The sequence below is a fragment of the Ostrinia furnacalis genome, unplaced genomic scaffold (assembly GCF_004193835.3).
Source record: "Ostrinia furnacalis isolate ACB-3 unplaced genomic scaffold, ASM419383v2 OfSCF0216, whole genome shotgun sequence".
Classification (NCBI taxonomy): domain Eukaryota; kingdom Metazoa; phylum Arthropoda; class Insecta; order Lepidoptera; family Crambidae; genus Ostrinia; species Ostrinia furnacalis.
In genome coordinates this window covers 129,781-156,698 of record NW_021130455.1, presented here as the reverse complement: position 1 = coordinate 156,698, position 26,918 = coordinate 129,781, and the positions used below count along the sequence as shown (strand labels likewise).

Sequence of the window (26,918 nt, the reverse complement as noted above, 5' to 3'; positions counted from 1 at the left end):
CGTCAGCTGTTTTGACAAATCCGTATCGCAGAATCGAAGAAATCGAAGAAGCGCGTCTGTATTGGAGACGTTAAAAATTAGCGTAATCGGGGCCCTGAAGAAGATAGACGCATGCACTTCGATTGTGATTCATAAACAGTCGAGTCGATTCATGCGACAACACTAAAATATTGACAGTTGGTTGACTGACATACGCCAGCGCCTCCTTCTTGCAAATCTTGCAATTTTTTGACATTTCGTTCGCGTTTGCTCTGCGTTTCGACGTCGACGATTGTGATAATTCGATTCTTGGTGATGAGAAATTGGGATGTGTTTTTATTAATGTGATTACTAATTGAATTTATTACATACCTAGTTTATGAGTATTCTATCAAACGTTTTATTTGGAAAGTGATTGCTGTGAATCGTTTATTCTACATAAAGTAATTGCTTTCCTCCTGTGATTTACAGTTTACAGTATTTTTGTGTGCTGTTACCTCTATTGGAATAGTTTGTTGGTATGTAGTATTGTTTTTATTTGTTCAATTACATTCAACTGCTGCCGTTTTTCAGACTGAACCGAAGGGCTCGGTGGGCATATAGTATAGTTAAAATAATGTAGAATAGGCAAGTGTGTATCGTGTGTATGAGAGTAAAGTCGTGTGTTGTATGTATCTGTTCTAAACTATCAATATCCGGCGAAGTATTGAGCTAGCATCTAGAGTAGTTAGTTGCGGTCGAATCACAGAATTTGTACAGCAATATGATATTAAACATGCTCTTGGTCAAGTATCATAGTAAGTTTATCATAATTTTTGACACAGGTGTTTGAACATACTTACTGTTACTAGTTTATTAAGTACTAGCTTTCCGCCCGCGGCTTCGCCCGCGTGGAATTTTGTCTGTCACAGAAAAACTTTATCGCGCGCGTCCCTGTTTCAAAAACCGGGATAAAAACTATCCTATGTTCTTTCCCGGGACTCAAACTATCTCTATGCCAAATTTCATCAAAATCGGTTGCGAGGTTTAAGCGGGAAAGCGTAACAGACAGACAGACAGACAGACAGACAGACAGACAGACAGACAGAGTTACTTTCGCATTTATAATATTAGTTGGGATTATTATTTCATCAATTGAAATTATAAAATCATATAATAATAATAATAAATACTCTTTATTTATATTTATTAAAATGTTCCTTGAAACATTGTTTGAATTCCTACTTAATTTATATTTAAGTACCTATTAAACTGTATAAAAAAAATATACATATTTTATGAATTCTCCTAGTTAATGTTAATTGTTTTTAAAAAGCAAGACTGCCCTGATAATCCTTATAGATACAGAACCTCTCTCAAAATATCTTGTTCTAGCATATTATGTGGCCAGAATTGATGTATTACAGAATATTGTATTTGCACTATTACAACTTATATGACAATTATGACAAACCACTATGACTAACTTGAAGTTAGAGATTTCCTATAAGAGCTAAAAATTGAAATCGTACGGAAAACATATTAAACGTAGTTCTAATAACTGCATACCTATTTTCCTATTTCTCATCTGACCTAAATTATGGATGTTGAAACAAACAATGGAACACTCTATTTGTCCTTTAGGTCTAACTCATTCTATTTGCCCATGACTTGTTACTGTGTAAAACATAATTACTCATTCAACTAATTAATTTGCATTTCAATGAAAGGGCCATTATCTTCATTTAATTATCTATTGCCTTAATTTAATTGTTCCAGGTAAATTACCAATGCTATTGGCATACTGTAGCACTATGAAGCCGCAACAATGACGAAACATTTCTCCAACGGTCACATGACATTCAATGACTATTTTATGATGTATCTGGCGAGATGGAAGCGTGCTGCGGTTGTACTGCTTTTTGTCTGGATTGGTGTAACATATTTAGTTATATCGCCACTCAGGTAATCATGATATTAAATTGATATTAGTACATTTATGTATGTAAGGGTAGAGACTGTTGAATTTGTACATCGCATACAAAACTTGAGTGATATTTGCGGAGTCTACACATTCTCCTGTACGGGAGGCGATATTGTAGTACTGGATGTTGTAGTAGCCTGTCTAATTCAGGCGAGGGCGTCTCCAGCCCGAAGGCGATCGTATTGTAACCAGTTCTAACTCCTACGATGTCGCTGCAGAGATTGTTGGCGTGTTTGGAACGTCTTCGCGCTCTCGCTTCGAGGGCCGCGGCCCCCTTTTACAACAGGACGTCTTCACAGAAGCAGTGCCGGATTATTAGCACTCGATGCCTATTGATGCCCTAAGCAATTGCTCAATTTGCTTATGGGTTAATCCAGCATTGCACAGGAGGCCAAGACTGCCAGTTTCATTGCTGGACACTTCAAAGCTTTTGACTGTGCTGAGCAGAACGAGGTCTACCGTCTCGCGGTCTTGCCCCAAGTTTATTTACCGAAATCAGAATAAATAAGTCTGAAAATAATAAAAAGTTTAATTTCTAGCTAGCTATTATGATATTAAACTTTGATGATGGAATTTCACACTTAAATAGAGTAGATGATTATGGAACCGTCTATGGAACGCCTTGCCGATGTCTATTCGGCAATCTGAGTCACTTCCTACTTTTAAGAAAAGACTCAAATCTCACTTCCTCACGCTACTACCTTAATTTCCCAACATCTGTATTCCTTTTAGCTTCTTAAAATTCCCACCTATTTTCTGCTGGCTATCTAGTTCTATCTTTGGTTCGTATCAAAAATTGTATGTGTATGTAGGTATATATTATATTTTATGTATGTAGGTATATATTATATAATTATGTATATTAATATATTTTTGTGTATTATTTGTATGTATTATTTTGGTTTAAATTTTATGCCTTTTGTTTACATTTATTTCTTTAGTGTCGACACCGCCTTCCCCTTCATTTTTCATTTTTTTTTTTTAAGTAACTGTCCTCACCATAGGTTGTCTGGAAGAGATCGCTTCATAGCGATAAGACCGCCTAGTTGTACCTTGTGTGTTCCTTTACTTTCTGTTCTTATCTTTGGTGTGCAATAAAGTGTATTTATTATTATTATTCTCTTTATTAACTTTGGTTCTTAATTTTAAATATTTTTTTACAATGTAAATTATCAAAAAAAAATAAATAAAAATACATTATAAAAAAATACTTAAAAATAGTTATTCCGCTGGTAGCGGAGCAGGGCCCAAGCTACCGGTGGTCAGGGTCACAGGCTGAGGAACCTCCGGACAATGCGTGCCGTGCTGAGGATCACCGCCTTTTGCATCTGACCCTTGAGCCAGCCATCCAGCGAGAGCTTCTTTAGATGTTGGTCGAAGCTCTTCGCTATTAGCCCGTTTGCCGAGACAACTATTATTATTATGTTTGTACGCTTTGGAGCTCACGGGTCAAAAGTGGCCCGGTCCTTTATAAGGCTTGCGTGGGGATACAGATCCAACACGTAGAGGCCGTTTTAAGCGCAAAATAATGGACAAAAGTGAAAGTGGTGCACATGCTGGATCTAGTCTCTGACTATATCATGGGATGTAGCCAGAGACCATCCCCAGCCTGTGCACAGGAGCTATTGCAGTTATTGGAGAATGGACTAGGGTTATGGATGAAGGATGGATGGACTGGTTACTGGGCTATGGATGGAGACTACGGGACACTATTATTATTAATTTGTCGTCTCCTCCGAGGCCTTTCAAATCAGTTTCTTAAATCGTGCCCACCTTTCTAGCTTAGTCAGTTATTACATTGTTAGAAAAAGAAACAGACTTATTATTTTATTAGTGTTTCGATACAATTAGGTTACTCGGTTATTAATCAACGCATCGCGTGCCCGAATATTGGTTAAGAATGTATTATTGATATCTGGTATTTCTTCTTATTAGTTGTGTTCCTCATTAATGGTCGTGATCCATATCAATAAAACACACAGCGCTTTCATTACGATTTTAATAGGTTTGTCAACCCCCCTTACGAAGTTTCGTGCCCTTTTATAGCAGGACTAGCTGTGCCCGCGTCTTCGTACGCGTCAACGCGTGAAAACAGTTTGAATAATATTTCCCGTTTTTGCAACGTTTTTCTTTACTGCTCCGCCCCTATTGGCTTAGGGTGATGAAAGCCTTACTCTATAAAGGGCTATCCAACATAAAATTTTTTTTTCAATCTGAGCAGTAGTCCCTAAGTAGATTAGCGCGTTCCTGAAAGTACGGACATGATTGCTAAAAATGTTGTGTTTTTAGATGCAACGGCTCAGATGAAGTGCTGGAGTTCCAGGATAGACTGAGAAGGGTCTCATCCCAATTAGAAACACTAAGGCAACAGCACAGCAACCTAATTGCGCAGATAAGGAAGAGCTCAGGGTGAGTGTTACTTATATAATTTTGGATAATAATAATTGCTAATTAACTGTTCTTCAGATTTTTCGCATTCTAGTAGTTTAGTACCCTACTGCGACATCAACGTCAATTTTTAGGTATAAAGTGTAAAATAACTTTACAGTAGGTAATTTTAATTTCAAGTTAATTAAAGTCTTTCGTAGAAGTCGAATTCAAATTTGCATACTTACGACAATTTGTTTAATTCGAATCTGTCTGTTTCCTATTATTTTCTTTTATCCGAAATTACCTCCTTATAAAATCGAATTATGACGAATCTATACGAAAGATTCTTCATTCTTCAGTTTGTTTGTTTTGGAGAGATTGAGGTATTGAGTTCAGAATGCCGGAATTTTGTTGTCAATACAAAGCTTCTATTTTCGTTAAATTCCAAAATAGCACGCGTAATAAAAGCAAAATCATATTTTTTATTACAAATGGCACTATTAACTACAATTTTTAAAATCATATTAGTATTGAAACAAGTCGTGATTAATATCTGTTTTAATAAATTACATTTGTCATTAGGTGAATAATCTTCTGATTTATGAACCTACAATTAATTTGATTTGATATTCAATAAATCATATACTAACATTGGCACGCACACGTTAGATATTTACGAGATTTCGCTGAGTTGGGTAATGTTTCTCTATCGATGCAATAGAAGTTGGAAGGAAAATAGGTTAACGATGTTATAAGAAAAGGGAATATTCCGATAGTGCGCGATAAATAGCGAGCGTTAATGGCATGGTTTTATATCACACCATCAGTTTTACTACCGGACTAGCTTTTGCGAGTCCACACGTATAGATTTCGGCTTGATGCCGCAAAAAATGGATAAATCTTAGATAGTATATTTGAAAATTCTGAATAGGTACCTAGTGTAATTTCGAATTGGACGAATACTCGTAACTGGATTTTATCAAAGACCAGCGGGCATTATCTACTGAGATGCTACGACACCATGCTGAGTGGATACCTTTTCAGTATCATTGTAATTACCTTCTCATTAAATAATGTTAAGTATTGCAAGTGTATTGTTGATGATACTGAATAAACATTTTTTCTTTCATTCTTTCTTTCAATTACCTAGTAAACTTTGGAATTAAAGATAGGCTGGATATTTGTAGTGTACAAACATTGGCTAAAAGCACGTTTGCTAATTTAAGTACCTACCTAATCAGGAATCGTTTCATTAATTTGCCTCTAGCTACCTACTAGGAAATTTCGTTTTATACTTCATGAATACGACCAACGTCATGGTGATTTACCTTGTGCTATCTCAATTTTGGTAGCAGTTTAATGTTTAACCATATTTTTTAAGTGATCAATTAAAATAAAATTTGACATTTGCGTTAGATTAATGGGTATTTTTTTTCTCGCTCGGTGAACACGACACTGATCAACAAATTGGGAGAACCAAATAAAATTATCATCCAGTGGGATTTTCCCATCCAAATCGATCCGATTTGTGCGACTTGACTCAAATTACGTACTCAATATGTATAATGAAATACAAAAGACTAAACTATTCCTACGGTTTCAGTTTAAATGGTAACCTGAAGGACATTGATACCGGGGCCTTGTTCCTAGAAACAGGCCACGGTCCAACAGAAGACTATGAGAATCTCAGAAGGAGGGTGTATTCGAACACCAAAGAACTATGGTACTACATAAACCATGAGCTGAGCAAAGTGTTGTATGACGACAACAAGGCGGAGAAGATTAAAACGATACTGGACCAAGTGGCTGAAAGAAAAAGGTGTGTATAATTTTACATAAAAAAATTATCGTCATGTACATATAATACGGTACCTCTAGTACGAAAAAAAATCGACTTCGAATTATTTGCGTACGCGAATCGCAAATCAAAAGATTTAGTATGAAAACTTAAACAGCGCCCCTGTGAATGTGATGTAAAGTGAACAGTATGAGAAATGGTAGCACGAAACTAATTTTGACAATGGAGATCGTCACGCACGTTAAGTATCGTTGAATTCGAAGGCCGGATACCGAATTATGTCGCATATGCAAACGATTCGTAGATGAAAGTTTTTCGTGCTAGAGGCACAGACCTCAGTAGAGCAGTAATTTTTATTCATGTCACACACTAGTTTTTTGTATTTAAAACATTTTTCTTCGTCATTTTAATTTAATGTGAAAGATGTCGCGCGAATTCTTTATCTTAATGATTACATGCAGAATTTCTCCAGCTAATTATTGTGAAATAAGCCGGTATAAGCGTCGTACTTCGCTCTTGTTATTAACATTATCGAAGGCAGAGACCGGGACCGACGCACAGGTAGTACAATTTGCTTCAATGAGGTTAAAGGCCTATTCAAACCTGAGCGATATTCGCTGCCGCTGTGGGTAGAGGTACATACCGCGCGGGTTTCGCTCAGGTATTTAGTATCAAGTATCGCGGCTAGAGCGACCTGAGCGATATTCGCTGTCGCTGTGGGTAGAGGTACATAGGTAGACGGTAGCGAATACCGCTTAGGTCTGAACAGTATTATTACCGCATACCCACTGGGTTTTCTCTGCCGCAGACGGTAGCGAATACCGCTTAGGTCTGAATAGGCCTTATTAGGTAAATCTTTTTATTCTTTAATACTATCCTCCGTTTTGTATATGTCTTTGTTATCAAGCCTGCCCCATTTGGCGACGGTTTGACGTGAAGGAAGCTTGAAAATAATCTTAAACGTGTAATTAAGTTGATTGTGGTGTTTTTAATGAAGTGGTATGCTGTCTTTTAGTATATCGTGCGTGTATCTCAAGAATAATATAAACTGCAAAAGTCAATAAACTTTAAAATGTAAAAAACCTTGGTAGTCTTTGTTGAGAATCGTTTTTTTAAATCAATTATGATTATGAAATTGTCTGAAATTAGCAATTCCACGCTGTTAAAGATAAGACCGTGTGTAATAGTCAAATTAAAAAGTAAGACTTGCTTCGCCTTGCAGTTTTGCAATATGCAGTAGAGCACTAACTGGTTTTGATTTATGTTTTAATGTTAAACTAAAAGTCACGGCAGTGGAATATTACTTTGCGTAGAAGATTTGCTTCCATATAATCCGTATAAGCGAGAATAATCGATAGATCAATCGAATTGACGAAAATTGACGAAAATCCGTCTCTTACACTACAAAATATAAAATATTGGTGAAACTGAGAAAAAATATGTATCTTAAAGAGTGTGAAGCGAGTTGCATATTATTATAAAACAAGTTAATGACATCATGAGTAAATGATTAAAACCTAGAAGCTAATGTGAAAAGAAGAAGAAAGAATTTCAACCAAACTGTCATTTCAATTTATTCATTATTTTACCTGTCTCTAAACTAAACTAACCAGTACAATCCAAAACTTATAAAAACTCATTTATTTTTGCAAGTAGGCCGTTAAAAACACTTTTACACGTCCCAAAACACATCACATATTGTTGCCATACCACACTTATTACCTCTCAAAAGATTCCATAATGTCCTTGTTTGTGTTACGACGACTAGACACAGGATAAACATGCAAGCTGTTTTTTCTTTAATGTGTTTTCAGTCTTTTAGCGTCGTCTAAAATTAGGAAAATAAATAATGTTTGTATGCAAAGACGTTCTTCGAAATAAGTCATCCATTGCAGATCTTTGCTGTCAGACCAAGAGAAGCTTCCAGAACTGGATGGCTACCACGAGTGGCGGCAGCTGGAAGCGGCAAATGTCTCCGACCTCGTACAAAGGAGGCTCCATCACTTGCAGAACCCGCCCGACTGCAGGGACGCGAGGAAACTCATCTGCAACTTGAATAAGGTGAGTTTTACTAAAGCCTGGTCCGTGAGCACGTAGAATTTTGTTCAATGACCCTAAGCTACCCATCCTTATCGCTCGCGCCGTCAATATAATTATATTGCTGTCGCGACTGCGACGGGAGCCCGCAGTGAGTGTGCGAGCGCGACAGCAACATAATTACGCGCGAGCAATAAGGATGGGTAGCTTGGGGTCATTGGACAAAATTCTACGTGCTCACGGACCAGGCTTTAGCAGCGGACGTAGCACAAAATTTCGCCAAAGGGATTTGGACTTCATGTCTCTGGGTTAAAGTTCAAAATCTATCGAAGAAGTTGATCGTGGCGGCTTTTAATTTAGACGACACTTAGTTCCTAGCCTATATTTACTATGATTTATTTCCTAGTATGCGTGTAGCTTTCGTTTGTTTTCGTTTACGCATGCAGAACTAGGAGATGAGATGAATAAAATTGCACAATATAGAATTGCGACCCCGCCTTTAAAGTTGGCTAACCAGATAATAAAAGAAAGCGGTTTCGTCTAATGACAGATCGCTGTAATTACATGCAATTACTGCACTAGGCGACAGAATTCATTACAACGACCGAGCTGTATCATTAGCTGTATGACACAAATTAATTCTGGTATAATTTCTCCGCTTGTCTAATGCGAGAGATCTTGATCCTGACCCTCGGGACTTGATGTATCATTCATTTTTAACGCGTGGGATGTAAACCATTCGATTGAAGTAGTTGATTTCAAATTCTATTATTGATCTAATTGGCCTCTACGGGTCTATCTACGGTAGACTACGACATTGTGATAGACACGATAGATATGATAAAATACAAATAAATTGCTGTGCCCTACAGGGCTTAGGTATAATAAATGTTAATAACAACTTTAACGCAAGCAATCAAATATCGTTTAAAAACTAGTTTTAGTCGTACCACAAACATTTTCGTATTTAAATACTTCAATCGAATTCGGAACTAGACTCACTTTTGAGTAACTTAAGGATAGTTAATGATGAGTGAGTAGGATGATTAAAATTTAGTTTGTAAAACGATGTAGTTTTGTTTTTAACGATCGAAGTTACATAAACGGATCATTTCAAAAACTTTCGACTGTCGTATCATTATCACAGATATAGATTTTTTTAAATTATTTTATGCAGAACTAGGCATGTAACTATTTGGCTGCAATCGCACCTGATGTTAAGTGAGATGCAGTCTATGATGGTAAATTTCTGCCCTGTAAGTGCCTATTCACTCTCCCCTTGAAAATGTTTGAATTATAGTTTCTCTGTAGACCTGCGCTCTTCTGTGAATGAGTTTTGAATTGCTCTGCATCGCGTATGTAATTCCTGCCGGTAACATTGCGTGATGGTATCGTAACGTCGAATCGTTTTATCACCACGTAATTGTGCGTCCCGTCACGCATGTGGCCGGCCCATTACATAGCCGTGTCTCTTGATTCGTTTATGATTGCATTTTTTCTGTGTTAGGATTATGTGAACTAGCTTTACGCGAACTAAAATACACTTTAGGACCACGACTACTTCCTTGTGTTATCTCAACTAAGTACTTACTTAGAATGTGCTCTGAATGTTTAATTCTTTATGTTTTGTATTTGAACTTACGTTGAATATCAACTACTTGTAGGAGGTTTATTACAAAAATACCAATAAAAGTAAAAATATGCATAGCCATGAGTAAGTACATAATAAAAATCCAAGCCGTGTGGTGACGGCAGAGTAGAATACATTTGTTACCAACCCCTACTCTTCCCGCGGGTGTCGTAAGAGGCGACTTAGGGACTACACATCAAACAGAGAATGGGCAGCAGCGCTCTCTGAAAAACATCAATCTTTTAAACTGCGATCTCCAACCCGCCTGCCTAGCGTGGAGATTATGGCAAAACCCTCCACTATAGTGGAGGAGGCTCATAGTCCAGCAGTGGACTGTAAAGGGCTGTTGATGATGATGATGAAAAATCCAATAAGAATAAATAAAGTTTATAGCCGTAGTATGTCTGTAATCCTAATAGAATAGTATCAAACGCACCGGTATATCTGTCACTGATACAGTAAGGTAAACCTCCCGCCCTAAACGGCTCACTTTGGATATAATTATCTCGACAAACAAATGCACCCGCTGCGCATTTGTCACGCTACGCAAATATGTCGGTCGTCGACTTTGTTTCGTAACAGTAACCAACTGCCCATGTGGTTAGTCGTCCGGTTAGTGTATCGCATAGTTAGTATGGCGCGATGTAGAGATGGTAACTCAGAAGAAATTCGGGCGTCAACTCAGTAACTCTGGCGCAGCTCGTTGCGCCGGCTCATTTGAACTCAGAAATTGATCTGAACCGAATTTGATTGAAACGTAATGAAACTGTATAATTTAAAAATATAAATATCAGTACTTCTCTATCATTCTTCTACCCTTCATATAAATTACTTATTTCAATACTCAAATCATATTGCATTTCACAGTGTAATCGATTTTTCTCGCTTCATCCTTAATTTTAAAGAAGAGTTTTAACCAAACCTGTGTTTGAGATGGCGAAATTGATCGGCGGAGAGCAGTTATACCCATCTGCAGCCTAATCTGTAGCACGATGAGATTCTAAAGTAAAACATACAGTACCTACGTCACTATTTTGTCTTTCGACGAGTCTGTTATAAACTTAATTGACATTGACATTTGCATAATGTGTACTCGTGTAAACAAATTAACAGGTGTTCGCACTTGCGTACTTAGATTCAACAGTGAATGTCCAATAAAAAGATTACGCACATATCGTATAGATACAGCTGTTTTAACGTAAATTACAGTAATTTGTATGTAAAATTAATATTTATTTATAACATAACAGACCACTTTTGGTATACTCCTAATTCATGAAAAAAATAATTAACGCTATCATTTACTTATTTATGTAATGTGAAGAAAAAGCGCAAGTAAATACGAGCTTACAATGTAGCAATATATTTTATTTATTACTAGCTGACCCGGCGAACTCTGTTCCGCCTTAAGGGCAATAAATAAGCCATCGCAATTTTTCCTTATTTGCTCACCGTTTAGACCTACCCTGGACTATGACAAACATTTTAAAACCAAAATCAGCTCAATCGGCCCAGCCGTTCTCGAGTTTTAATCAGACTAACGAACAGCAATTCATTTTTATTTATATAGATAGATAGATGTTCCTAATTTTGTGCGAAAAATCAAATTACGATTCTAACAATCAGCGTTGATAACCCTTAATACAACATAGTTTTAACCTTGTTATCGGAATCTCGGTCATTGTATATGTTATCACTGCTGTCGTTATCTTCTCTGAATTATTCAAACAGTAGGTAATAAATAAATAGTATTTTTCATTCAGTGGTCTATTTTATAACATGAACACATGGATATAATTAATTTTAACGTGTTTTGAAAGATACTATTTATTAACCTATTTATTTAAAGTAAAATAAACATGTTCTTTTAAAATTACACCTCCAGCTGTTGTGTTTATAATCATCGGAATACGCATCCGTTTGTTCGTATTTTTGGATCTATCCATCCTTTATAAACATAACGAGATGCTGCGTGATCTGTGTAAAAAGAGCTAATCTCTCGGAACTGTATGGAATTAGCAATGTATAAAATCTGTTTTTTTTTTGTTTTGATTAAGAGTTTATTACTCGTATTGTACAAATAAAACTACTTAGCCAGTTTTGAAATGTGTTGGCTCTAGGGAAAATACTCATGTGTCGGAACAACGTCCTTTAATGGTCTTTTTTAACTTTTTGTTATTAGCATTGTGTGATTCCGGTACGAAATTCCCACATTTGTGCAATGATTAGCGCTGTTAGAGGCTTTCGCAACGAGAAGTGGACTTGGCCCGAAAGTTTACTGGATTTTGTATCTTAGGTGTGTCTTAATAAAAATCATATTTCGCTATTGTGAGAGAAGAGGTGTTGAGGTAATGTCTCTGTCTAGGTGAGACGTAAAGTGAAATATGCTTGTTTTATGATGACTATAATATACAACATCTGAAATATTGTTACGTTTCCCGAAACGTCATTTATTCTTTTCAAATAGGCTTGAAGCGCTTTTACACTTTCCAGTATTACTTTTACCCTACCACTTCGGGATAATAAATAAATAGATTGAGTGTAGAGAGTAAACGAATCCCGTCGAAACTGTCAATGAAAATCCAATATGAAACATACGATAGAAATTAGAATACACCAGGCTCGCTTATGATACGCGTAACAGTACTTCAAGTGTACTGTCAAATGAACTAATAAACGAATAATCCAATATTTGCAAGCGACTTGTTGTTAATTAGCAGTGCCTACAGACGCTGTTATCTGTTTGTGAAGACGATGCACTGCAATATGTCTGCGACTGATCGAGGGTTACGCATAGGGCTGCCAGGTTCAAAAACACAAAAGCCCCGAAAAGAAAGAATTTTTTGGGGTCTTTTTGTTGCGTCTCAACCCAATACGTGATGCCCTAACTTAGCACATAAGACACTATTTTATGTAGCAGCAAGGTTGCTGCCACATAAAAACCTAACAAATCCGGACAGTCCGGACTAGAGAATATTTGGCTGGACACGACCGTAAAAAGCCAAACATGTCCGGTTAGCCGGACACCTAGCAACCCTAGTTACGCATCACATGACATGTGTTTACCTAATTTGTTGTTAACTCGTTTCGAATGTTTATTGTTCTATGCAAATTTTGTAAATCTAGCTCCTGAAGGGCTTTACAAGGTCTTATTGCCCTTCAGTGTTTGTGTACCTAATTTCTGGATGTCTTTTTCATGCAATGATTCGTGTATTGACTATTAAATTGTACTAATATGTTGTCATATTATTTATTTCAAGGTAATCAGACTAGATTCTCAAGTGCACTTCATAGACGTTTGTTTTGATAAGCTTACTTATATTGGTATAACAGATATAGGTAATTTCTAGTATAAAATGAGGTGATTCATCGTAGAATGACAAGATACAATAAAGTCAATAAAGTCATGCAAGAGTCAAAAATACTGCAGCTCTATCTTATAAGCAGAAAGGTGACAAGATACTATCGTTTCAGGGATTCTCTGCAAATACAGGGTGTCCCGTAATGTAACGTCAAGCCGGAACTGGGTGTTGAGGCAAGTTATGCTGGTTATCAGAAAAATATAAAAAAAAATCTATGTGGCATATTTTAAAAATAATAGGCATTTAAAAAAAATCAAAAAATTCTACTCCAGGTGACGGTCCTTTTACTCGTGTTGCCACAAATCTTCACTTTTTCCAAATTTTTTTTTTGTTATGTAACCCTGAATAATGCTTCTCTAAATTGTTATCAAAATTACAAAACCAGCTGCTCCAGCTTGGATGAAAAAAATACATTATTCCCAAAAAAAATTTCAAAATAAAAATTTTGCCTAGTTTAAACTGACTGTACTGAAAAAAAATTGTACTACGCGAGTGTGGCAAGTGACGTCATAATTTGGCGCATTTAGTAAGGATTCCAAAATGGTATAACACTTTGTAAAATCTTGCTGTAATTGTCGACAATTTTTGTTTATTGGAAATAATCCCGTTTTTAACTTTATCTACCTTGGTTAAAAATATTATTCTAATGTGCCCAAAATTCAAGTTTCTGGCTTAAGTGAGGTGGAGAAGCCATTTTAAAAGGTATGAGCGGGACGGAGAGGGCCATCTTACCAAGCAGGGATGTTATGGATATCCGTAACCGTAACCGAAACTATCGGATATCCGAAATAAAAAAATGTCCATAACCGTAACCGAAACTGATTCAAAAGTTACGGATAGTTTCGGATAAAGGCCAAACTGCAAAACTCTATGAAATCTGCAGTATACACGCCGCAGCTGCAATGCCGCGCTGCCGATTTCATAGTTTTGCAGTTTGCGGTTGCAGTTTGCGGTCTGCGGCCCGTCTTGGAATTGTACCTTAAATCTTAATATTTGTTACCAACTTGTCTGGCATTCGCTGGCACCATCTAATATGCCAGCCTGTTTTACCTTTATCATACATAGGTGTCGTCTTAGTTGGTACATAAAGTAGCTATGTGGGTCACGCTCACGCAGCATCTTGCTATTTGTATTATACCTACATTTTTGAAATTCTAATAATTCCGTAACCGAAATTATCCGAGACTTTCGGATAATCTGAAATGATTTCATATCCGTGACCGTAACCGAAACCGGTATAATATTATTCTAATATCCGTAACCGTATCCATAACCGAAACTTCATATCCTTATTATCCCTGTTACCAAGTACAAGTGCAGGCAGAGCACAGTTGTCACAGTATGTCAACTACTAATTACTGTCATGGTGACAAAAGTTTCTGTGACTGACTGTACGGTAGTCAGTCACAGAAACTTGAATTTTGGGCACATTAGAATAATAATTTTTAACCAAGGTAAATAAAGTTAAAAACGGGACTATTTCCAAAAAAAACAAAAATTGTCGACAATTACAGCAAAAATTTACCAAGTGTTATACCATTTTGGAATCCTTACTAAATGCGCCAAATTATGACGTCACTTGCCACACTCGCGTAGTACATTTTTTTTTCAGTACAGTCAGTTTAAACTAGGCAAAATTTTTATTTTGAATTTTTTTTTGAGAATAATGTATTTTTTTCATCCAAGCTGGAGCAGCTGGTTTTGTAATTTTGATAACAATTTAGAGAAGCATTATTCAGGGTTACATAACAAAAAAAAAATTTGGAAAAAGTGAAGATTTGTGGCAACACGAGCAAAAGGACCGTCACCTGGAGTAGAATTTTTTGATTTTTTTTAAATGCCTATTATTTTTTAAAATATGCCACATAGATTTTTTTTTATATTTTTCTGATAACCAGCACAACTTGCCTCAACACCCAGTTCCGGCTTGACGTTACATTACGGGACACCCTGTATATCTTATTTCACAGGCATTAAAGTTCACATTATCGTTTCGTTCCAGGGCTGCGGCTTTGGCTGCCAGCTTCACCACATAGTGTACTGCCTGATATTCGCGTACGCCACGGAACGGACGCTCATCCTCAACTCCAAGGGATGGCGGTACAACAACAAGGGATGGGACTACGTGTTTCATCCCATATCGGACAGCTGCACCACGGCTTATGATGACAAAGTCATACAGTGGCCAGGTAAGTTCATAAATAATAATTATAATAAAGCTGTTGCTATTATAACACCATTCAACTAAAAGGGCCAGGGGTATGTGTTCCATCATATATCCGACAGCTGCTTATCACGATAAAGTCATACAGTGGCCATGTAAGTTTAAAAGTTACCTAAAATTGCCTATCAAAGCAACTTTCCCTAGGCAGATCTTGCTTGATGACGGCACATCGATCTAAGCACTGTTTCTTGCAGTTGCAATAGGGTGCTATATTGATAATAAGGTGTTTATTCCAACGTGCTGTCGACTGTACTATAGTTAGATATAACATGACATAATGACTTAACTTGTTCTTAGTACAGAAGTCCTTTTAAAGTTTTATAATATTTGTATTGTTTGATTTCAGTGTCCTACGATGCAAAGGTGGTGTCACTGCCGTTCATCGATTCAATATCGCAGAAACCCAAGTTTTTGCCGCTGGCCATACCGAAAGATTTAGCTCATAGGTAAGCTTGTATGCGAAATATTTATTAAATTAACTTTTGTAAAAAAGCTATAATGTGTTATGATATAACTTGCGCACAACTCACTTCATCAAGTCGTCGATCCACTTCTTCCTGTTTGGTCGCCACTCGAGTACTTTATTTTCTTCCGACGGCCATCAGTTTTACAAGCTATGTGGCGCGTCTATTGCCACTTAAGTGCAATTTTGCGGGCTATGTCGGTTACTTATGGGTCGCCTACGATCTCCTCATTTGAATATTTGATACTCAATACTCATCATTATCATCAACAGCCCTTTACAGTCCACTGTTGGACTATGAGCCTCCTCTACTATAGGGGTTTGCCATAATCCCCACGCTTAGCAGGCGGGTTGGAGATCGCAGTTTATAAGATTGATGTTTTTCAGAGAGCGCTTCTGCCCGTTGTATGTTTGAAGTGTAGTCCCTAAGTCGCCTCTTACAACACCCGCGGGAAGAGTAGGTGACAAATGTATTCTACTCTGCCGTCGTCGTCACACGGCTTTATATTTGATACTAATTTTTGATATTATTTTTATGTGTCCATTGTAATGCGTGCGCTGTGTCCAGGATAGTTCGTTTCAACGGCGACCCGGCGTCGTGGTGGGTGGGCCAGATGCTGAAATACGTGCTCAAGCCGCGCGCCTCGCTGCAGAAAGCCATCAACGAGACCATCGCCAAGATGAACTTCAAGACGCCCATTGTGGGGTGAGTGGATAATATTATAAAACCTTTAGTTGCATATCATCTTCATCATTTCAGCCATAGGACGTCCACTGCTGAACATAGGCCTCCCCCAATGCTTTCCATGTTGATCGATTGGTAGCGGTCTGCGTCCAGCGCTTCCCTGCTACCTTTACGAGTTTAGTTGCAAAACGCGCACCAAAATGTTTCGCTTTGTTGGTTTAGAGTGTAAACCTGCCAGCACCATAGTATTTCGCAGGTTTACACTCGTAAGTTGTGCGCCTCGCTGCAGAAGGCTATCAATGAGACCGTTGTCTAGATGAACTGCAAGACGCCCATTGTGGGGTGAGTGGACACTGATATGGAACCTTAGGTCGCATAAGGGGGTGATTGGATGCTGCTATAGAACTTTTAGTCATATAACGCGTCCAACAATGTGTCACTTCCTTGACCTAAGAGTGTTCACCTGCCAGCGCCGTATTTGGCATAGATAAGTCAGGTTTACTGACATTAATTTAAGCCGATAACTTGCTATATTTAACGAGACCGTCGCCAAGGTGTACTTCAAGACCCTTATAGTGGGGTAAGTGAACGCTGATATAGAACTTTTGGTAGTTTATAAGAGTCCCACAACGTGTCATTTGCTATATGGAATCAAAGACTTTCCGCAAATTAATCGCTTTTAATCAGTATGAAAATGCGCACATTACACCGATTTGGTTTCGACCGATTCCTCATACTACCGAAAGCCACGCGAACTAACAATATTATTTTCGTAAAAAAAAGATATTCGAATATGTAATTAATTAATAATCATCCATCATAAATCTACACTAAATTGTCTGCCTGGTGAAGATTATACAGTGGCCGGATAGTATTACATTACAGTTCCTATGTTTATTCAAGTTGCAGCTGTTGAAATAAATTCAAGGACGCAGTCTCATTATGTATTATTGTTTTTATATTGTGTTCAATTTTAACACTGAGGTTTCATGACAAAATTATTGTAAAGAAATTCGTCAGTAAAACAGAAGCTAATTTATTTTGCAAAACAACTGAACGTGTTTTCGTATCAAGCAATTTAATCAGTTCAACGTTAGCGTTAATCTCGTTTATTTAATTTGCTCGCCGCGCTCAATCAGCGCAATAAACGCGCCGTGTGGTTTATAGCGCGTTTTATTGAGTTAGTCATACACACTTGTGCATGGCCGTGCAAATCTAATACAAATTAATGTGTTTGTGTTGGTCATACGATCAGAATAGATCCAATCCAGAAACTTTGTTAAGTAACTTTACACAAGATAAATAAATATCTAGAAATATATGTCTTCACCTATTTTAAGAGTAATTTTCTCTCAAAGTAAAATATTTTTATTTTAAACTACTCAAACTTTACCTTGTTCTGTCAAAAAGTGGTTGGTTGGCATAAAGAAAAATAGAGATTTAAGCAATGTTTCTATATTTTTCCCTAGTTACACCTTTTTCGGACTTCAACAGATACGTAAAAAATGCCGAATGAGTCAACCGAGCTGTTTTGCCGTTGAGCAAATTGAAACAATACCTAAAAATATTTCCTCGTGCGTGTTTTCAACCTAAATTCCTTGTTGCAGCGTACATATACGAAGGACAGATAAAGTGGGCACCGAAGCGGCGTTCCACCACATCCACGAATATATGACACATGTCAAGGATTACTACGACCAGCTTCAGCTCACGCGGACTATAGACGTGAGGCGAGTCTACCTTGCCACCGATGACGCTAACGTAAGTAATTTGCTAAAGTAAGCCTACATACGTACTACTTTAGGGTCAGTATTCAATAACTGCGGCTACAGATAAAGTGGATATGGAAGCGGCGTTCCACCACATCCACGAGTATATGACGCACGTCAAAGACTACTACGACCAGCTTCATCTCACGCGGACTGTGGACGTGAGGCGAGTCTACCTTGCCACTGATGACGCTAACGTAAGTGGAAATTAGTAAGATTTTCATTAGGCAACCCTATACCATACGAACTCCAGGATCAGCGGGTCCACTGCTTACAATCTTATTCGAAATTCCGAATGTTTCCATCACTCTCACGCAAAACTAGATGTCAGCATAAGCGACAGAGATAGAGATAGATTACTACGGTAAGCGTTCTCTTAACGCCCCGCGCAGAAATCACACAGGATACAGTCGGAAAAATACCTTTTAATCAAAATATCATACAGGTCACATAATCGCAAAAACAAAAGAGCTCTACTGCTAATTGATGCTCGTCACTTTTTAACGTAACATATCATGGAATGTGACATAACATTGTTAACTATTTCACATTGTAAACGATCACTCCATTGTGTTTATATCGGCAATAAAAAGTGAAATTGTTTTCATAATGGATTTTACTGCCTATTTGCAACACCGTGTTATTGAGTAATCGATTAATGTTTTAAAGTCCAATTTATATTGCAAATATGTTTATTTTTAATCAAAAATTAAAAATTATGATTTGCGTAAAATTTAATTGCTATAACTAATGATAATTATAGTAGTTATGGTATTGTATATTAACAATATAAATGACATAATAATTAATTTTAGTACAATTACGTAGGTATTCATTCTGGAAAAAAGTAACAATTTGATTACATTTTCTTTTTAATTTACAAAGACGAAGTTGCCTACATCTCACCTGGTGAAATAATGTTTCTGGTTTAGTTAGTTAATTCAGATTTAAATTAGATTTGAATTAACTTGAATGACCGACAAGGCTCGTCAACCTTAGAACTTTAAGAATAATTAGCAGCTGTTCAATCAAAAACATGCCCTATTGCAGGTGCTAGAAGACGCACGCAAAAGATCCTCGAATATTACTGTCAACCTTAGAGTTTAAGTCAATAATTAGTCACTGTTCAAGCAAAAACATGTCTTATTACAGGTGCTAGAAGACGCACGTAAGAAATTCCCCGAGTATGAGTTCCTTGGCGACCCGTCAATCGCTAAAACGGCGGCCACGCACCGCCGCTACACGCCGCTGTCGCTTACGGGACTGCTGGTGGATTTACACATGCTGTCTATGTGCGATTATATCGTCTGCACGTTTAGTAGCCAGGTGAGGACATTTTGATTACTATATGGGATCATTTAGGCTGGGTGCACCATCTTACTTTAACGTCAAAAGTTTCTCAAACTCCATACAAGACACCGGTTATTGATATACTCGTAGATACGGTTACAGTAAGGTGTTGCAAATCAGTCTTAGACTGGTATGAAGTAACTAATCCGTTAGCTATTTACGTTTCTACCATGGACTACTTATTGCGGACCTAAACAAACGTTGTGGTTGCACTTATCGACACAGTATCATAGACAAATAATATGGATGTATACGCGTATTTTTACTTTGCACTATTCATTAACATGATTAATTGCCTGATAAATAAACGACAATATGGTCAAGGATTTCGTAGAGGTATTTGGATACATGCTACCATACCATAAGTAGTTTTCACAGGAGCTGTCTGATGAGTGTCTAAAAGAAAGTCATTTTAATTTTATGTATAAAGTATTTATTGTTAAGAATAAGTAGGAAAGCCGTTGCACCATTGAGGTTCACCACTCACCATTAAATTAATACTTAAGAATATGTGTATTGATGTAAATACACTGTAACATTTTATATTGAAACGACTCCTAAACTAGTGTATTTTAGAAAGAAGAAAGAAAGAAAGAAAGAAACATTTATTGCCATGGACATCACAAAAGACAAAAGAGGTAAATAAAAAAAAGCAAACAAGACAGAGGTAACACATAAAACATACAATTGAAGAGAAAGTAAACTGAACAATGCCACCCTGTCACACAGCGATGTCCATCACAATGGGACCCCTGGCCCACTCAGCATATGCCGTGGCCCCCGGTGAGGAAGGCCACGACTTTTAGGAGCCAGTGTCTTACCAGTAGGTGAATTACTTCATTTGTACTAAAATAGTAAGACACGGGTCTTAACGCGACGTTTATTAATAAGTTACATTATGTACTCACGGCTTGACGTTTCGGCTGCGATGCTGCGGCCGTGGGCACAAGCAGACTGGCGGTTCACGGCGTCGTCCGTTCGGGCGGGTTTACTATTCATTTAGGCTTAACCCACCACCACCCATGGTACTTCCTGCCTCACGGCGTACGAACCGAATCTCTGGAGAGCGCGCGGGTACTTGCTCTGGGCTCTTTTCCCCGGGTGCTTTGATTTAGGCTTGTCTTACTATCTTGTGTCTTACTATTTTAGTTGAAATGGAACGCGAAAGTTTAAAATCTTATAATTTATTTGTGTCTCCAGGTCGGCCGCGTGGCGTACGAGATGATGCAAACTAACCGCGTGGACGCGTCCAACGCGTTCTTCTCGCTCGACGATATTTACTACTTCGGCGGGCAGAACGCGCACGACCGCGTCGCTGTATTGCCCCATACAGCTGGAGCGGGGCAGGAGATCTCACTACAGGTATGTTATAGCAATCGTATTACTAGTTATTATGGTCGATATTGCTGCGGCAATACATTAACACTACGGCATCTAAAGCCTGGTCCGTGAGCACATAGAATTTTGTCCAATGACCCCAAGCTACCCATCCTTATCGCTCGCGCGTTATTATATTGCTGTCGCGACTGTGCCACTGGCACCCGCAGTGAGTGTGCGAGCGCGATAGCAACATAATTTCGCGCGAGCGATAAGGATGGGTAGCCAGGGGTCATTGGACAAAATTCTACGTGCTCACGGACCAGACTATAGTTGTTATGGTCGATAATGCCTTGGCATTATATCTACGCGCACCACCGCGTCTTGTATGTATTGCCGCACACGGTCGGCGGGGCAGGAGATCTCACTACAGGTGTGTTAGAGCAAACTGAACCATGTTGCTGGTTATTACGGTCGGTATTTCTTTGGCAATGCATCTACTACTTTGGCGGCCAGAACGCACACTACCGCGTCGCTGTGCTGCCCCACACAGCTGGCGCGGGGCAGGAGATATCACTACAGGTAATGAACCGTATTACCGGTAGTTATGGTTGATATTACTTTGGCAATATAACTACTACTTCGACGGGCACGACTGCGTCGCAGTGCTGCCCCATACCGCTGGAGCGAGGCAGGAGATATCACTGCAAGTGTGTTATGGGTCATTCCACAAAAATATGTCAACTCTTAGTCAGCGCCACATTTCACATGGAATATTTGTTAATATTTTATTCCAAAATTGTTAAATAACAGCTCGCAATGTGTTTTAATCATCACCCATTTATATTTTTAAAAACTATTTATAAAAAATCTTAAATTCAAAAGGAATGACCCAAAACGTCATTCCCTAGGCAGGTCCGTACTCCAAAAGTTTGTGTTTTGGAACCCATATTTATAGAAACATCAACTTGATCCTTTGTTTTAATTAAGGAATAATCTATTTAAACGTGCATTACACCAAATTCTATTAATATTTTGCAGTTTCAATAAACAATAATTTGATTTTCTTTAGTTGAAAAAGTGTCCACAGCTTTTAGCGTCATTCCCTCGCCAAGCATTGATCTTATAATTTTGCGCTTTAATATGTATTTAGAGTGAATGACATTTAGTTGAGTTTAAAGTACGATACGAAGTTATCCTCAGACCATACTGGCTTTGCGGCAGCCGTTTTTTGAATAAGTGCAAACGTGCCAGTTGTTGTGGAAACATGTGTTGATCCAGTCACTTCGTCAGTCCCTAGTTGAGTAGCTTTATTGATTACAATAGGAAATTGTATATAATTTAATAGTATTTACATGTGGATTTTCGGCTATTTTCGGCACATCGTATTAAGCATCTTATAATATAAAGTTAATCTGCATTTGTGTCAAGTTTTACTCCAAATCGTCAGTCCCTAGACGTCAGGCCCTAGCTTAAAATGGCACTAGAGACGTAAGTTAGTAGTTACGGAATGACGTTTTTTATATAGTGATAATAACAAAACAACTACATTAAGTATATTAACTTACCTATAAATGTTAAGGTTATAAGTTTTATACTTTATTAAAAGTCATATAGGAGTAGTGTAGTATGAAAAAATTGAAAATTATAATTTCTCCTAAAATAAAGCATAAAGTGACTGGCCCTTTTAGACATAACATAATTAATTAATAAACTATAATTTACACTAATAAAGTATTCAAAAGCATCTTAAAAAAGTTTGGGACAAAATGACGTCTAAATTATACAGATTTTTATGGAATGACCCTTATAGGAAACTGAACGCTGTTACTGGTTACCGTGGTCCATACTTATCTAGCATCAATACATCTATACTACGAAATCTACTACTTCGGCGGTAAAAACGCTCACAGGGCTGGCACGGGGCAAGAAATCTTCCTGCAGGTATTTGAAGCAAACTGAAACCCGACTATTGTGGTCGATCGAAAACTATAATCCGGGCCTCTTCAAGGCGAGAGTGAATAAGCACTTACAGGGCAGATATGTACCATCCTAGACTGCATCCCACTTAACATCAGGTGCGATTGTGGTCAAATACCTGCCTTGTTATGCATAAAAAAAAAAAATTGTTTCGGCAATATTCCTCCCTCATGTATGGTACAATATGGGCAGGGCACATAGTGCGCAGAACTGACGGCCGATGGGGCAGCAAGGTTCTGGAATGGAGGCCGCGTACCGGAAGGCGCAGCGTGGGACGTCCACCTACAAGGTGGACCGACGACATCGTAAAGGTAGCAGGGAAGCGCTGGATGCAGGCCGCTACCAATCGATCAACGTGGAAAGCATTAGGGGAGGCCTATGTTCAGCAGTGGACGTCCTATGGCTGACATGATGATGATGATGAATATTCCTCCCTCACCGAAGGTTGCCGTTTGGCTCGTACACGAGCTGCATCGCGCGTGATTCGCGACTTAAGAAGAAGAAGACATTTTTTTTATTGGGTTGATAGCCAATCAACCCTACAGTGTCAAAAGAAAGGGGACCTACACAATAGAAAGATTGAATCAATTACACTTTATTGCCTAATTAGTCAATTATTCTTATGTTTTTCCGAAGTCGAGTTTATTCGGTATAATTCGGTAATAGAGATATTTCATCGTTATTTTATTTATTTTAGGTACAACAACATAATACAATTATTTGTTCAGGTGGGCGACCTAATCGGCATAGCGGGTAACCACTGGAACGGTTACGGTCGGGGCACCAACAAACGAACTAATGTGGTGAGTGGCATGCGTCAGAAACATAACATAATGATAATAACAATGCTATTCGGTTGATGTTGTTTGTTTTTTTGATGATACAAGTTTGGTTGCTTACTGGACTACAACGCATATAAAGAGTTGCTATGTCCGATGAAAGATTATACTCACGTTTCACTTTTTCAATGAAGCGTACAAGATAAAACCTAAGCAAATCAAAATAAAGTTTAGAAGATACTAGCGGCCGCCCGCGACTTCGTACGCGTGGATCCCGTTTTACCCCCTTTTCCCGAATTTTCTTTGCTATAAACCTCACGGAGCCCGAGACCTTTCCAACGAATGCAAAACCGTGGAAATCGGTTCGTGCTTTCTGGAGTTATAGCGTCAGGGAGGAAAACCCGACTTATTTTTATATAGTAGATAACGGAAAAAAGATGAAAGTTTTTCTTGATAAATGGAACTTATACTTGATGTTATTGTCAATGTTTTTGCTAAGTCTTGCCTAGCCTAAACACTGTGGCGTCTTGTTGAGTTGTAATAAAAACTATTTTTGAAAGAAAGAAAAATATTTATTTGGTACTAAATGATACACATTGACAATATAAAGCAAAAATAATAAAATTGTTGTACCAAATTGGTCTCTGCTCAGTATGAGGCAATAACGTACTCGGAAGCACGTTACGGCCACTGGTATTCTGCAGAAACCATTTTTCAACATAAAACTATATTTGTGTGTTGTCGATTTTTTAAAATCCAATTTCCCATTTCAGAACGGTCTAGTCCCGTGGTATAAGACCGCGGACCACCTCGTCTTATACCCGTTCCCGGAGTACAAAGAAGTCCCCATGTACTCCGACACGCGACAGAAGGAGTTATAGAACTAGCGAGCTGTGAACAACCCAGGTACAGACAACGACACGACAAGCTAAAGTCCGGACGCCGAGCAGATAGAATTTCGTCCAATGACCCCGAGCTACCCATCCTTATCGCTCGCACGTAATTATATTGCTGTCGCGACTGTGCCACGAGCGGCCGCAGTGAGTGTGCGAGCGCGACAGCAATATTATTACGCGCTCTATCTGCTCGGCTACCGGACTTTAAACAGTACCTAATGTAGTCGCAATAAGTGCTGTTTTGCAACTACAATGTACGTCTGAGGTGCTGTCGACTGTAGTTTACGTTTTTGCTCAAGACTTCACGGAGTGCGACGAAATTTTTGTAATTAGGTGTACAGTTCTTTCAATAAATGTAGGAGGCGTATTGTGGTGTATAGCCAGGCGATTTTGAATCTTATGATATTGATCGTACGATTAGGCATTAAAATAACATACGATCATTTTGTTCGATTAATATCTATTTTCCAAATCTATTTTAGTATTGAAACCTCACACTACTTTAAATAAAACAATTTTAAAACATGTTTTCATATTTATTGAAAGAACGGTACGCGCCTTTTAACAGTTTAGTGTACAAATTGACACATGAAATGACCCCTAAAGTAATGCTTAGAACGCACAGTAATATTGGTTACATTAAAATTCATTTTAAGGTTTATTCGCATTGGAATCTTGAAAAGTGATCTGAATTTTACTGCACTGTATTTTGTTGTTAGTGTATTTTAAATTTGTGTCAGTAAGCGAACAGTTCGACCGTGCTTTCTTTGAATGTAGTAATTCCTAACAATCTTGGCGGTTATGAAAAAGTAAAAACATGAGTACAATTTTTAATAATCAATGAAGAAGTTATCGGCAGAAGCCTTAGCTTAGAGAGAATTCGAAAGATAATGAATTAAGAAATTCTTTGTTCACGTGACATTGGAAAACGTGGAAATGTTGCAGTCAAAACTCATAATCAACAGAAACATCACGAGAGAAGAAGAAGAAAGAATTAAGAATTGAGCAAAAAGATATTATTGCTGTCGCCTGCCCCTGTCAGGTGATAGCAGGATTTTCTTACTCTTATGTAAATCGATAGGTAAGACTGAAGAATAAACAGCAGCATAAATATAATAATACAGGGTGGAAACGATAAGTGATCTCACTCGATTATTTCTAAACTATACAAGATATCGAAAAACGGAAGATGGAAACATTGAATTTTTAGATAGATTCAGTTTATTCTGTAACTTAATATTGATACCATTGAATAGAGCTCGTGAAGCACTTTTAAGATCAGTAACCAATTTTACGATATCTTTTGTAGTTTTTAATATTATGAGGCTGTACCAAATGTATGGAAGCCGGAAACATTGAATTTTCGGATAGATCCAGTTTATTATTTAACCTGTTATTGGTACCGTTTGATAGAGCTCATGAAGCACTTTCAGGATCAGTAACTAGTTTTTTGATATCTTGTATAGTTTAGAAATAATCGAGTGAGATCACTTATCGTTTCCACCCTGTATAAAAAATACATATAGAATTCAAAGGAAGCATGGCCGTCTTTACGCGAATCTAAGTTACCAGATATGTTGATCTAAATTTTACTGACATCATACAAAATGGTAAGTCAAAAATAATACTTTCTTTCATGTGATATGTTCAAGAATTTGATGAAATTGGCATTTGACTGAGTCAATGAGCATACGATATAGTTTGTGATCTTTGCCATGTAGATAATATTAGTATTCCTATGGTTTTGCATTTACGGTATGGCAGTAAAAATAACTCAATAATTCCTAGGCTCACTGTTCTTTCAGTACTGCTATGGTCACTGGAAATACGTATTAATAGGAATGTAACTGCATAAATATTATAAATCTTCATGACAAATCGGAAAGCTTTGAAGATAAATTCTCTTTATTATTTACTTGATAACTCATGTAAAAATAACATTCTCTACGATTTACTCTTATAGGTTTTGGTAGGTGTTTTTTGGTTATGTCCAGAGTACGTGAAACATTTAACCCTTCGTGTGTTTGTCCATGTATTAAAAGTAGTGTACATAATATTTATTTCCTTTTATACGTTCCATACTATTTTTACACCATTGATGTTGACATTCCAATGGTTTCTGTCAAAGACCTGTTTTATTCCTTAATTTTATGAATATCGGAAACGTGACAAAATGAAACAGCATAATATGTCTTGAAGTTTATTAGGAGATGTTATATATTCCTGGTTATCCTGAATATGGTTATGTTCTGACACATAAAACTCATGCTGTCATATACATACATCTTTTGTAATATAGTGATATTTATTTAAGTT

General features: G+C 37.6%; 1 protein-coding gene across 1 annotated transcript; it reads left to right on the top strand.

Annotated features, from left to right (window-relative positions):
- The first annotated feature begins 223 nt into the window (after positions 1-223).
- Positions 224-25,784, top strand: FucT6 (alpha-(1,6)-fucosyltransferase 8). Its single transcript, XM_028310614.1, has 13 exons — positions 224-497; positions 1,738-1,923; positions 4,232-4,351; positions 5,916-6,131; positions 8,006-8,171; positions 15,142-15,328; positions 15,710-15,809; positions 16,395-16,532; positions 18,119-18,272; positions 19,433-19,606; positions 20,831-20,992; positions 23,656-23,730; positions 24,480-25,784. The coding sequence occupies exons 2-13, from the start codon at positions 1,787-1,789 to the stop codon at positions 24,585-24,587; spliced, it is 1,737 nt and encodes a 578-aa protein (XP_028166415.1). The 5' UTR covers positions 224-497; positions 1,738-1,786; the 3' UTR covers positions 24,588-25,784.
- The last annotated feature ends 1,134 nt before the right edge of the window (positions 25,785-26,918 follow it).

Bases quoted from the DNA above. Each gene is read 5' to 3' on its own strand.
- FucT6 (XM_028310614.1), top strand. From the start codon at position 1,787: ATGACGAAACATTTCTCCAACGGTCACATGACATTCAATGACTATTTT. The intron at 1,924-4,231 runs GTAATCATGATA...TTGTGTTTTTAG, and splicing joins TTAGTTATATCGCCACTCAG to ATGCAACGGCTCAGATGAAG. The intron at 15,329-15,709 runs GTAAGTTCATAA...GTTTGATTTCAG, and splicing joins CAAAGTCATACAGTGGCCAG to TGTCCTACGATGCAAAGGTG.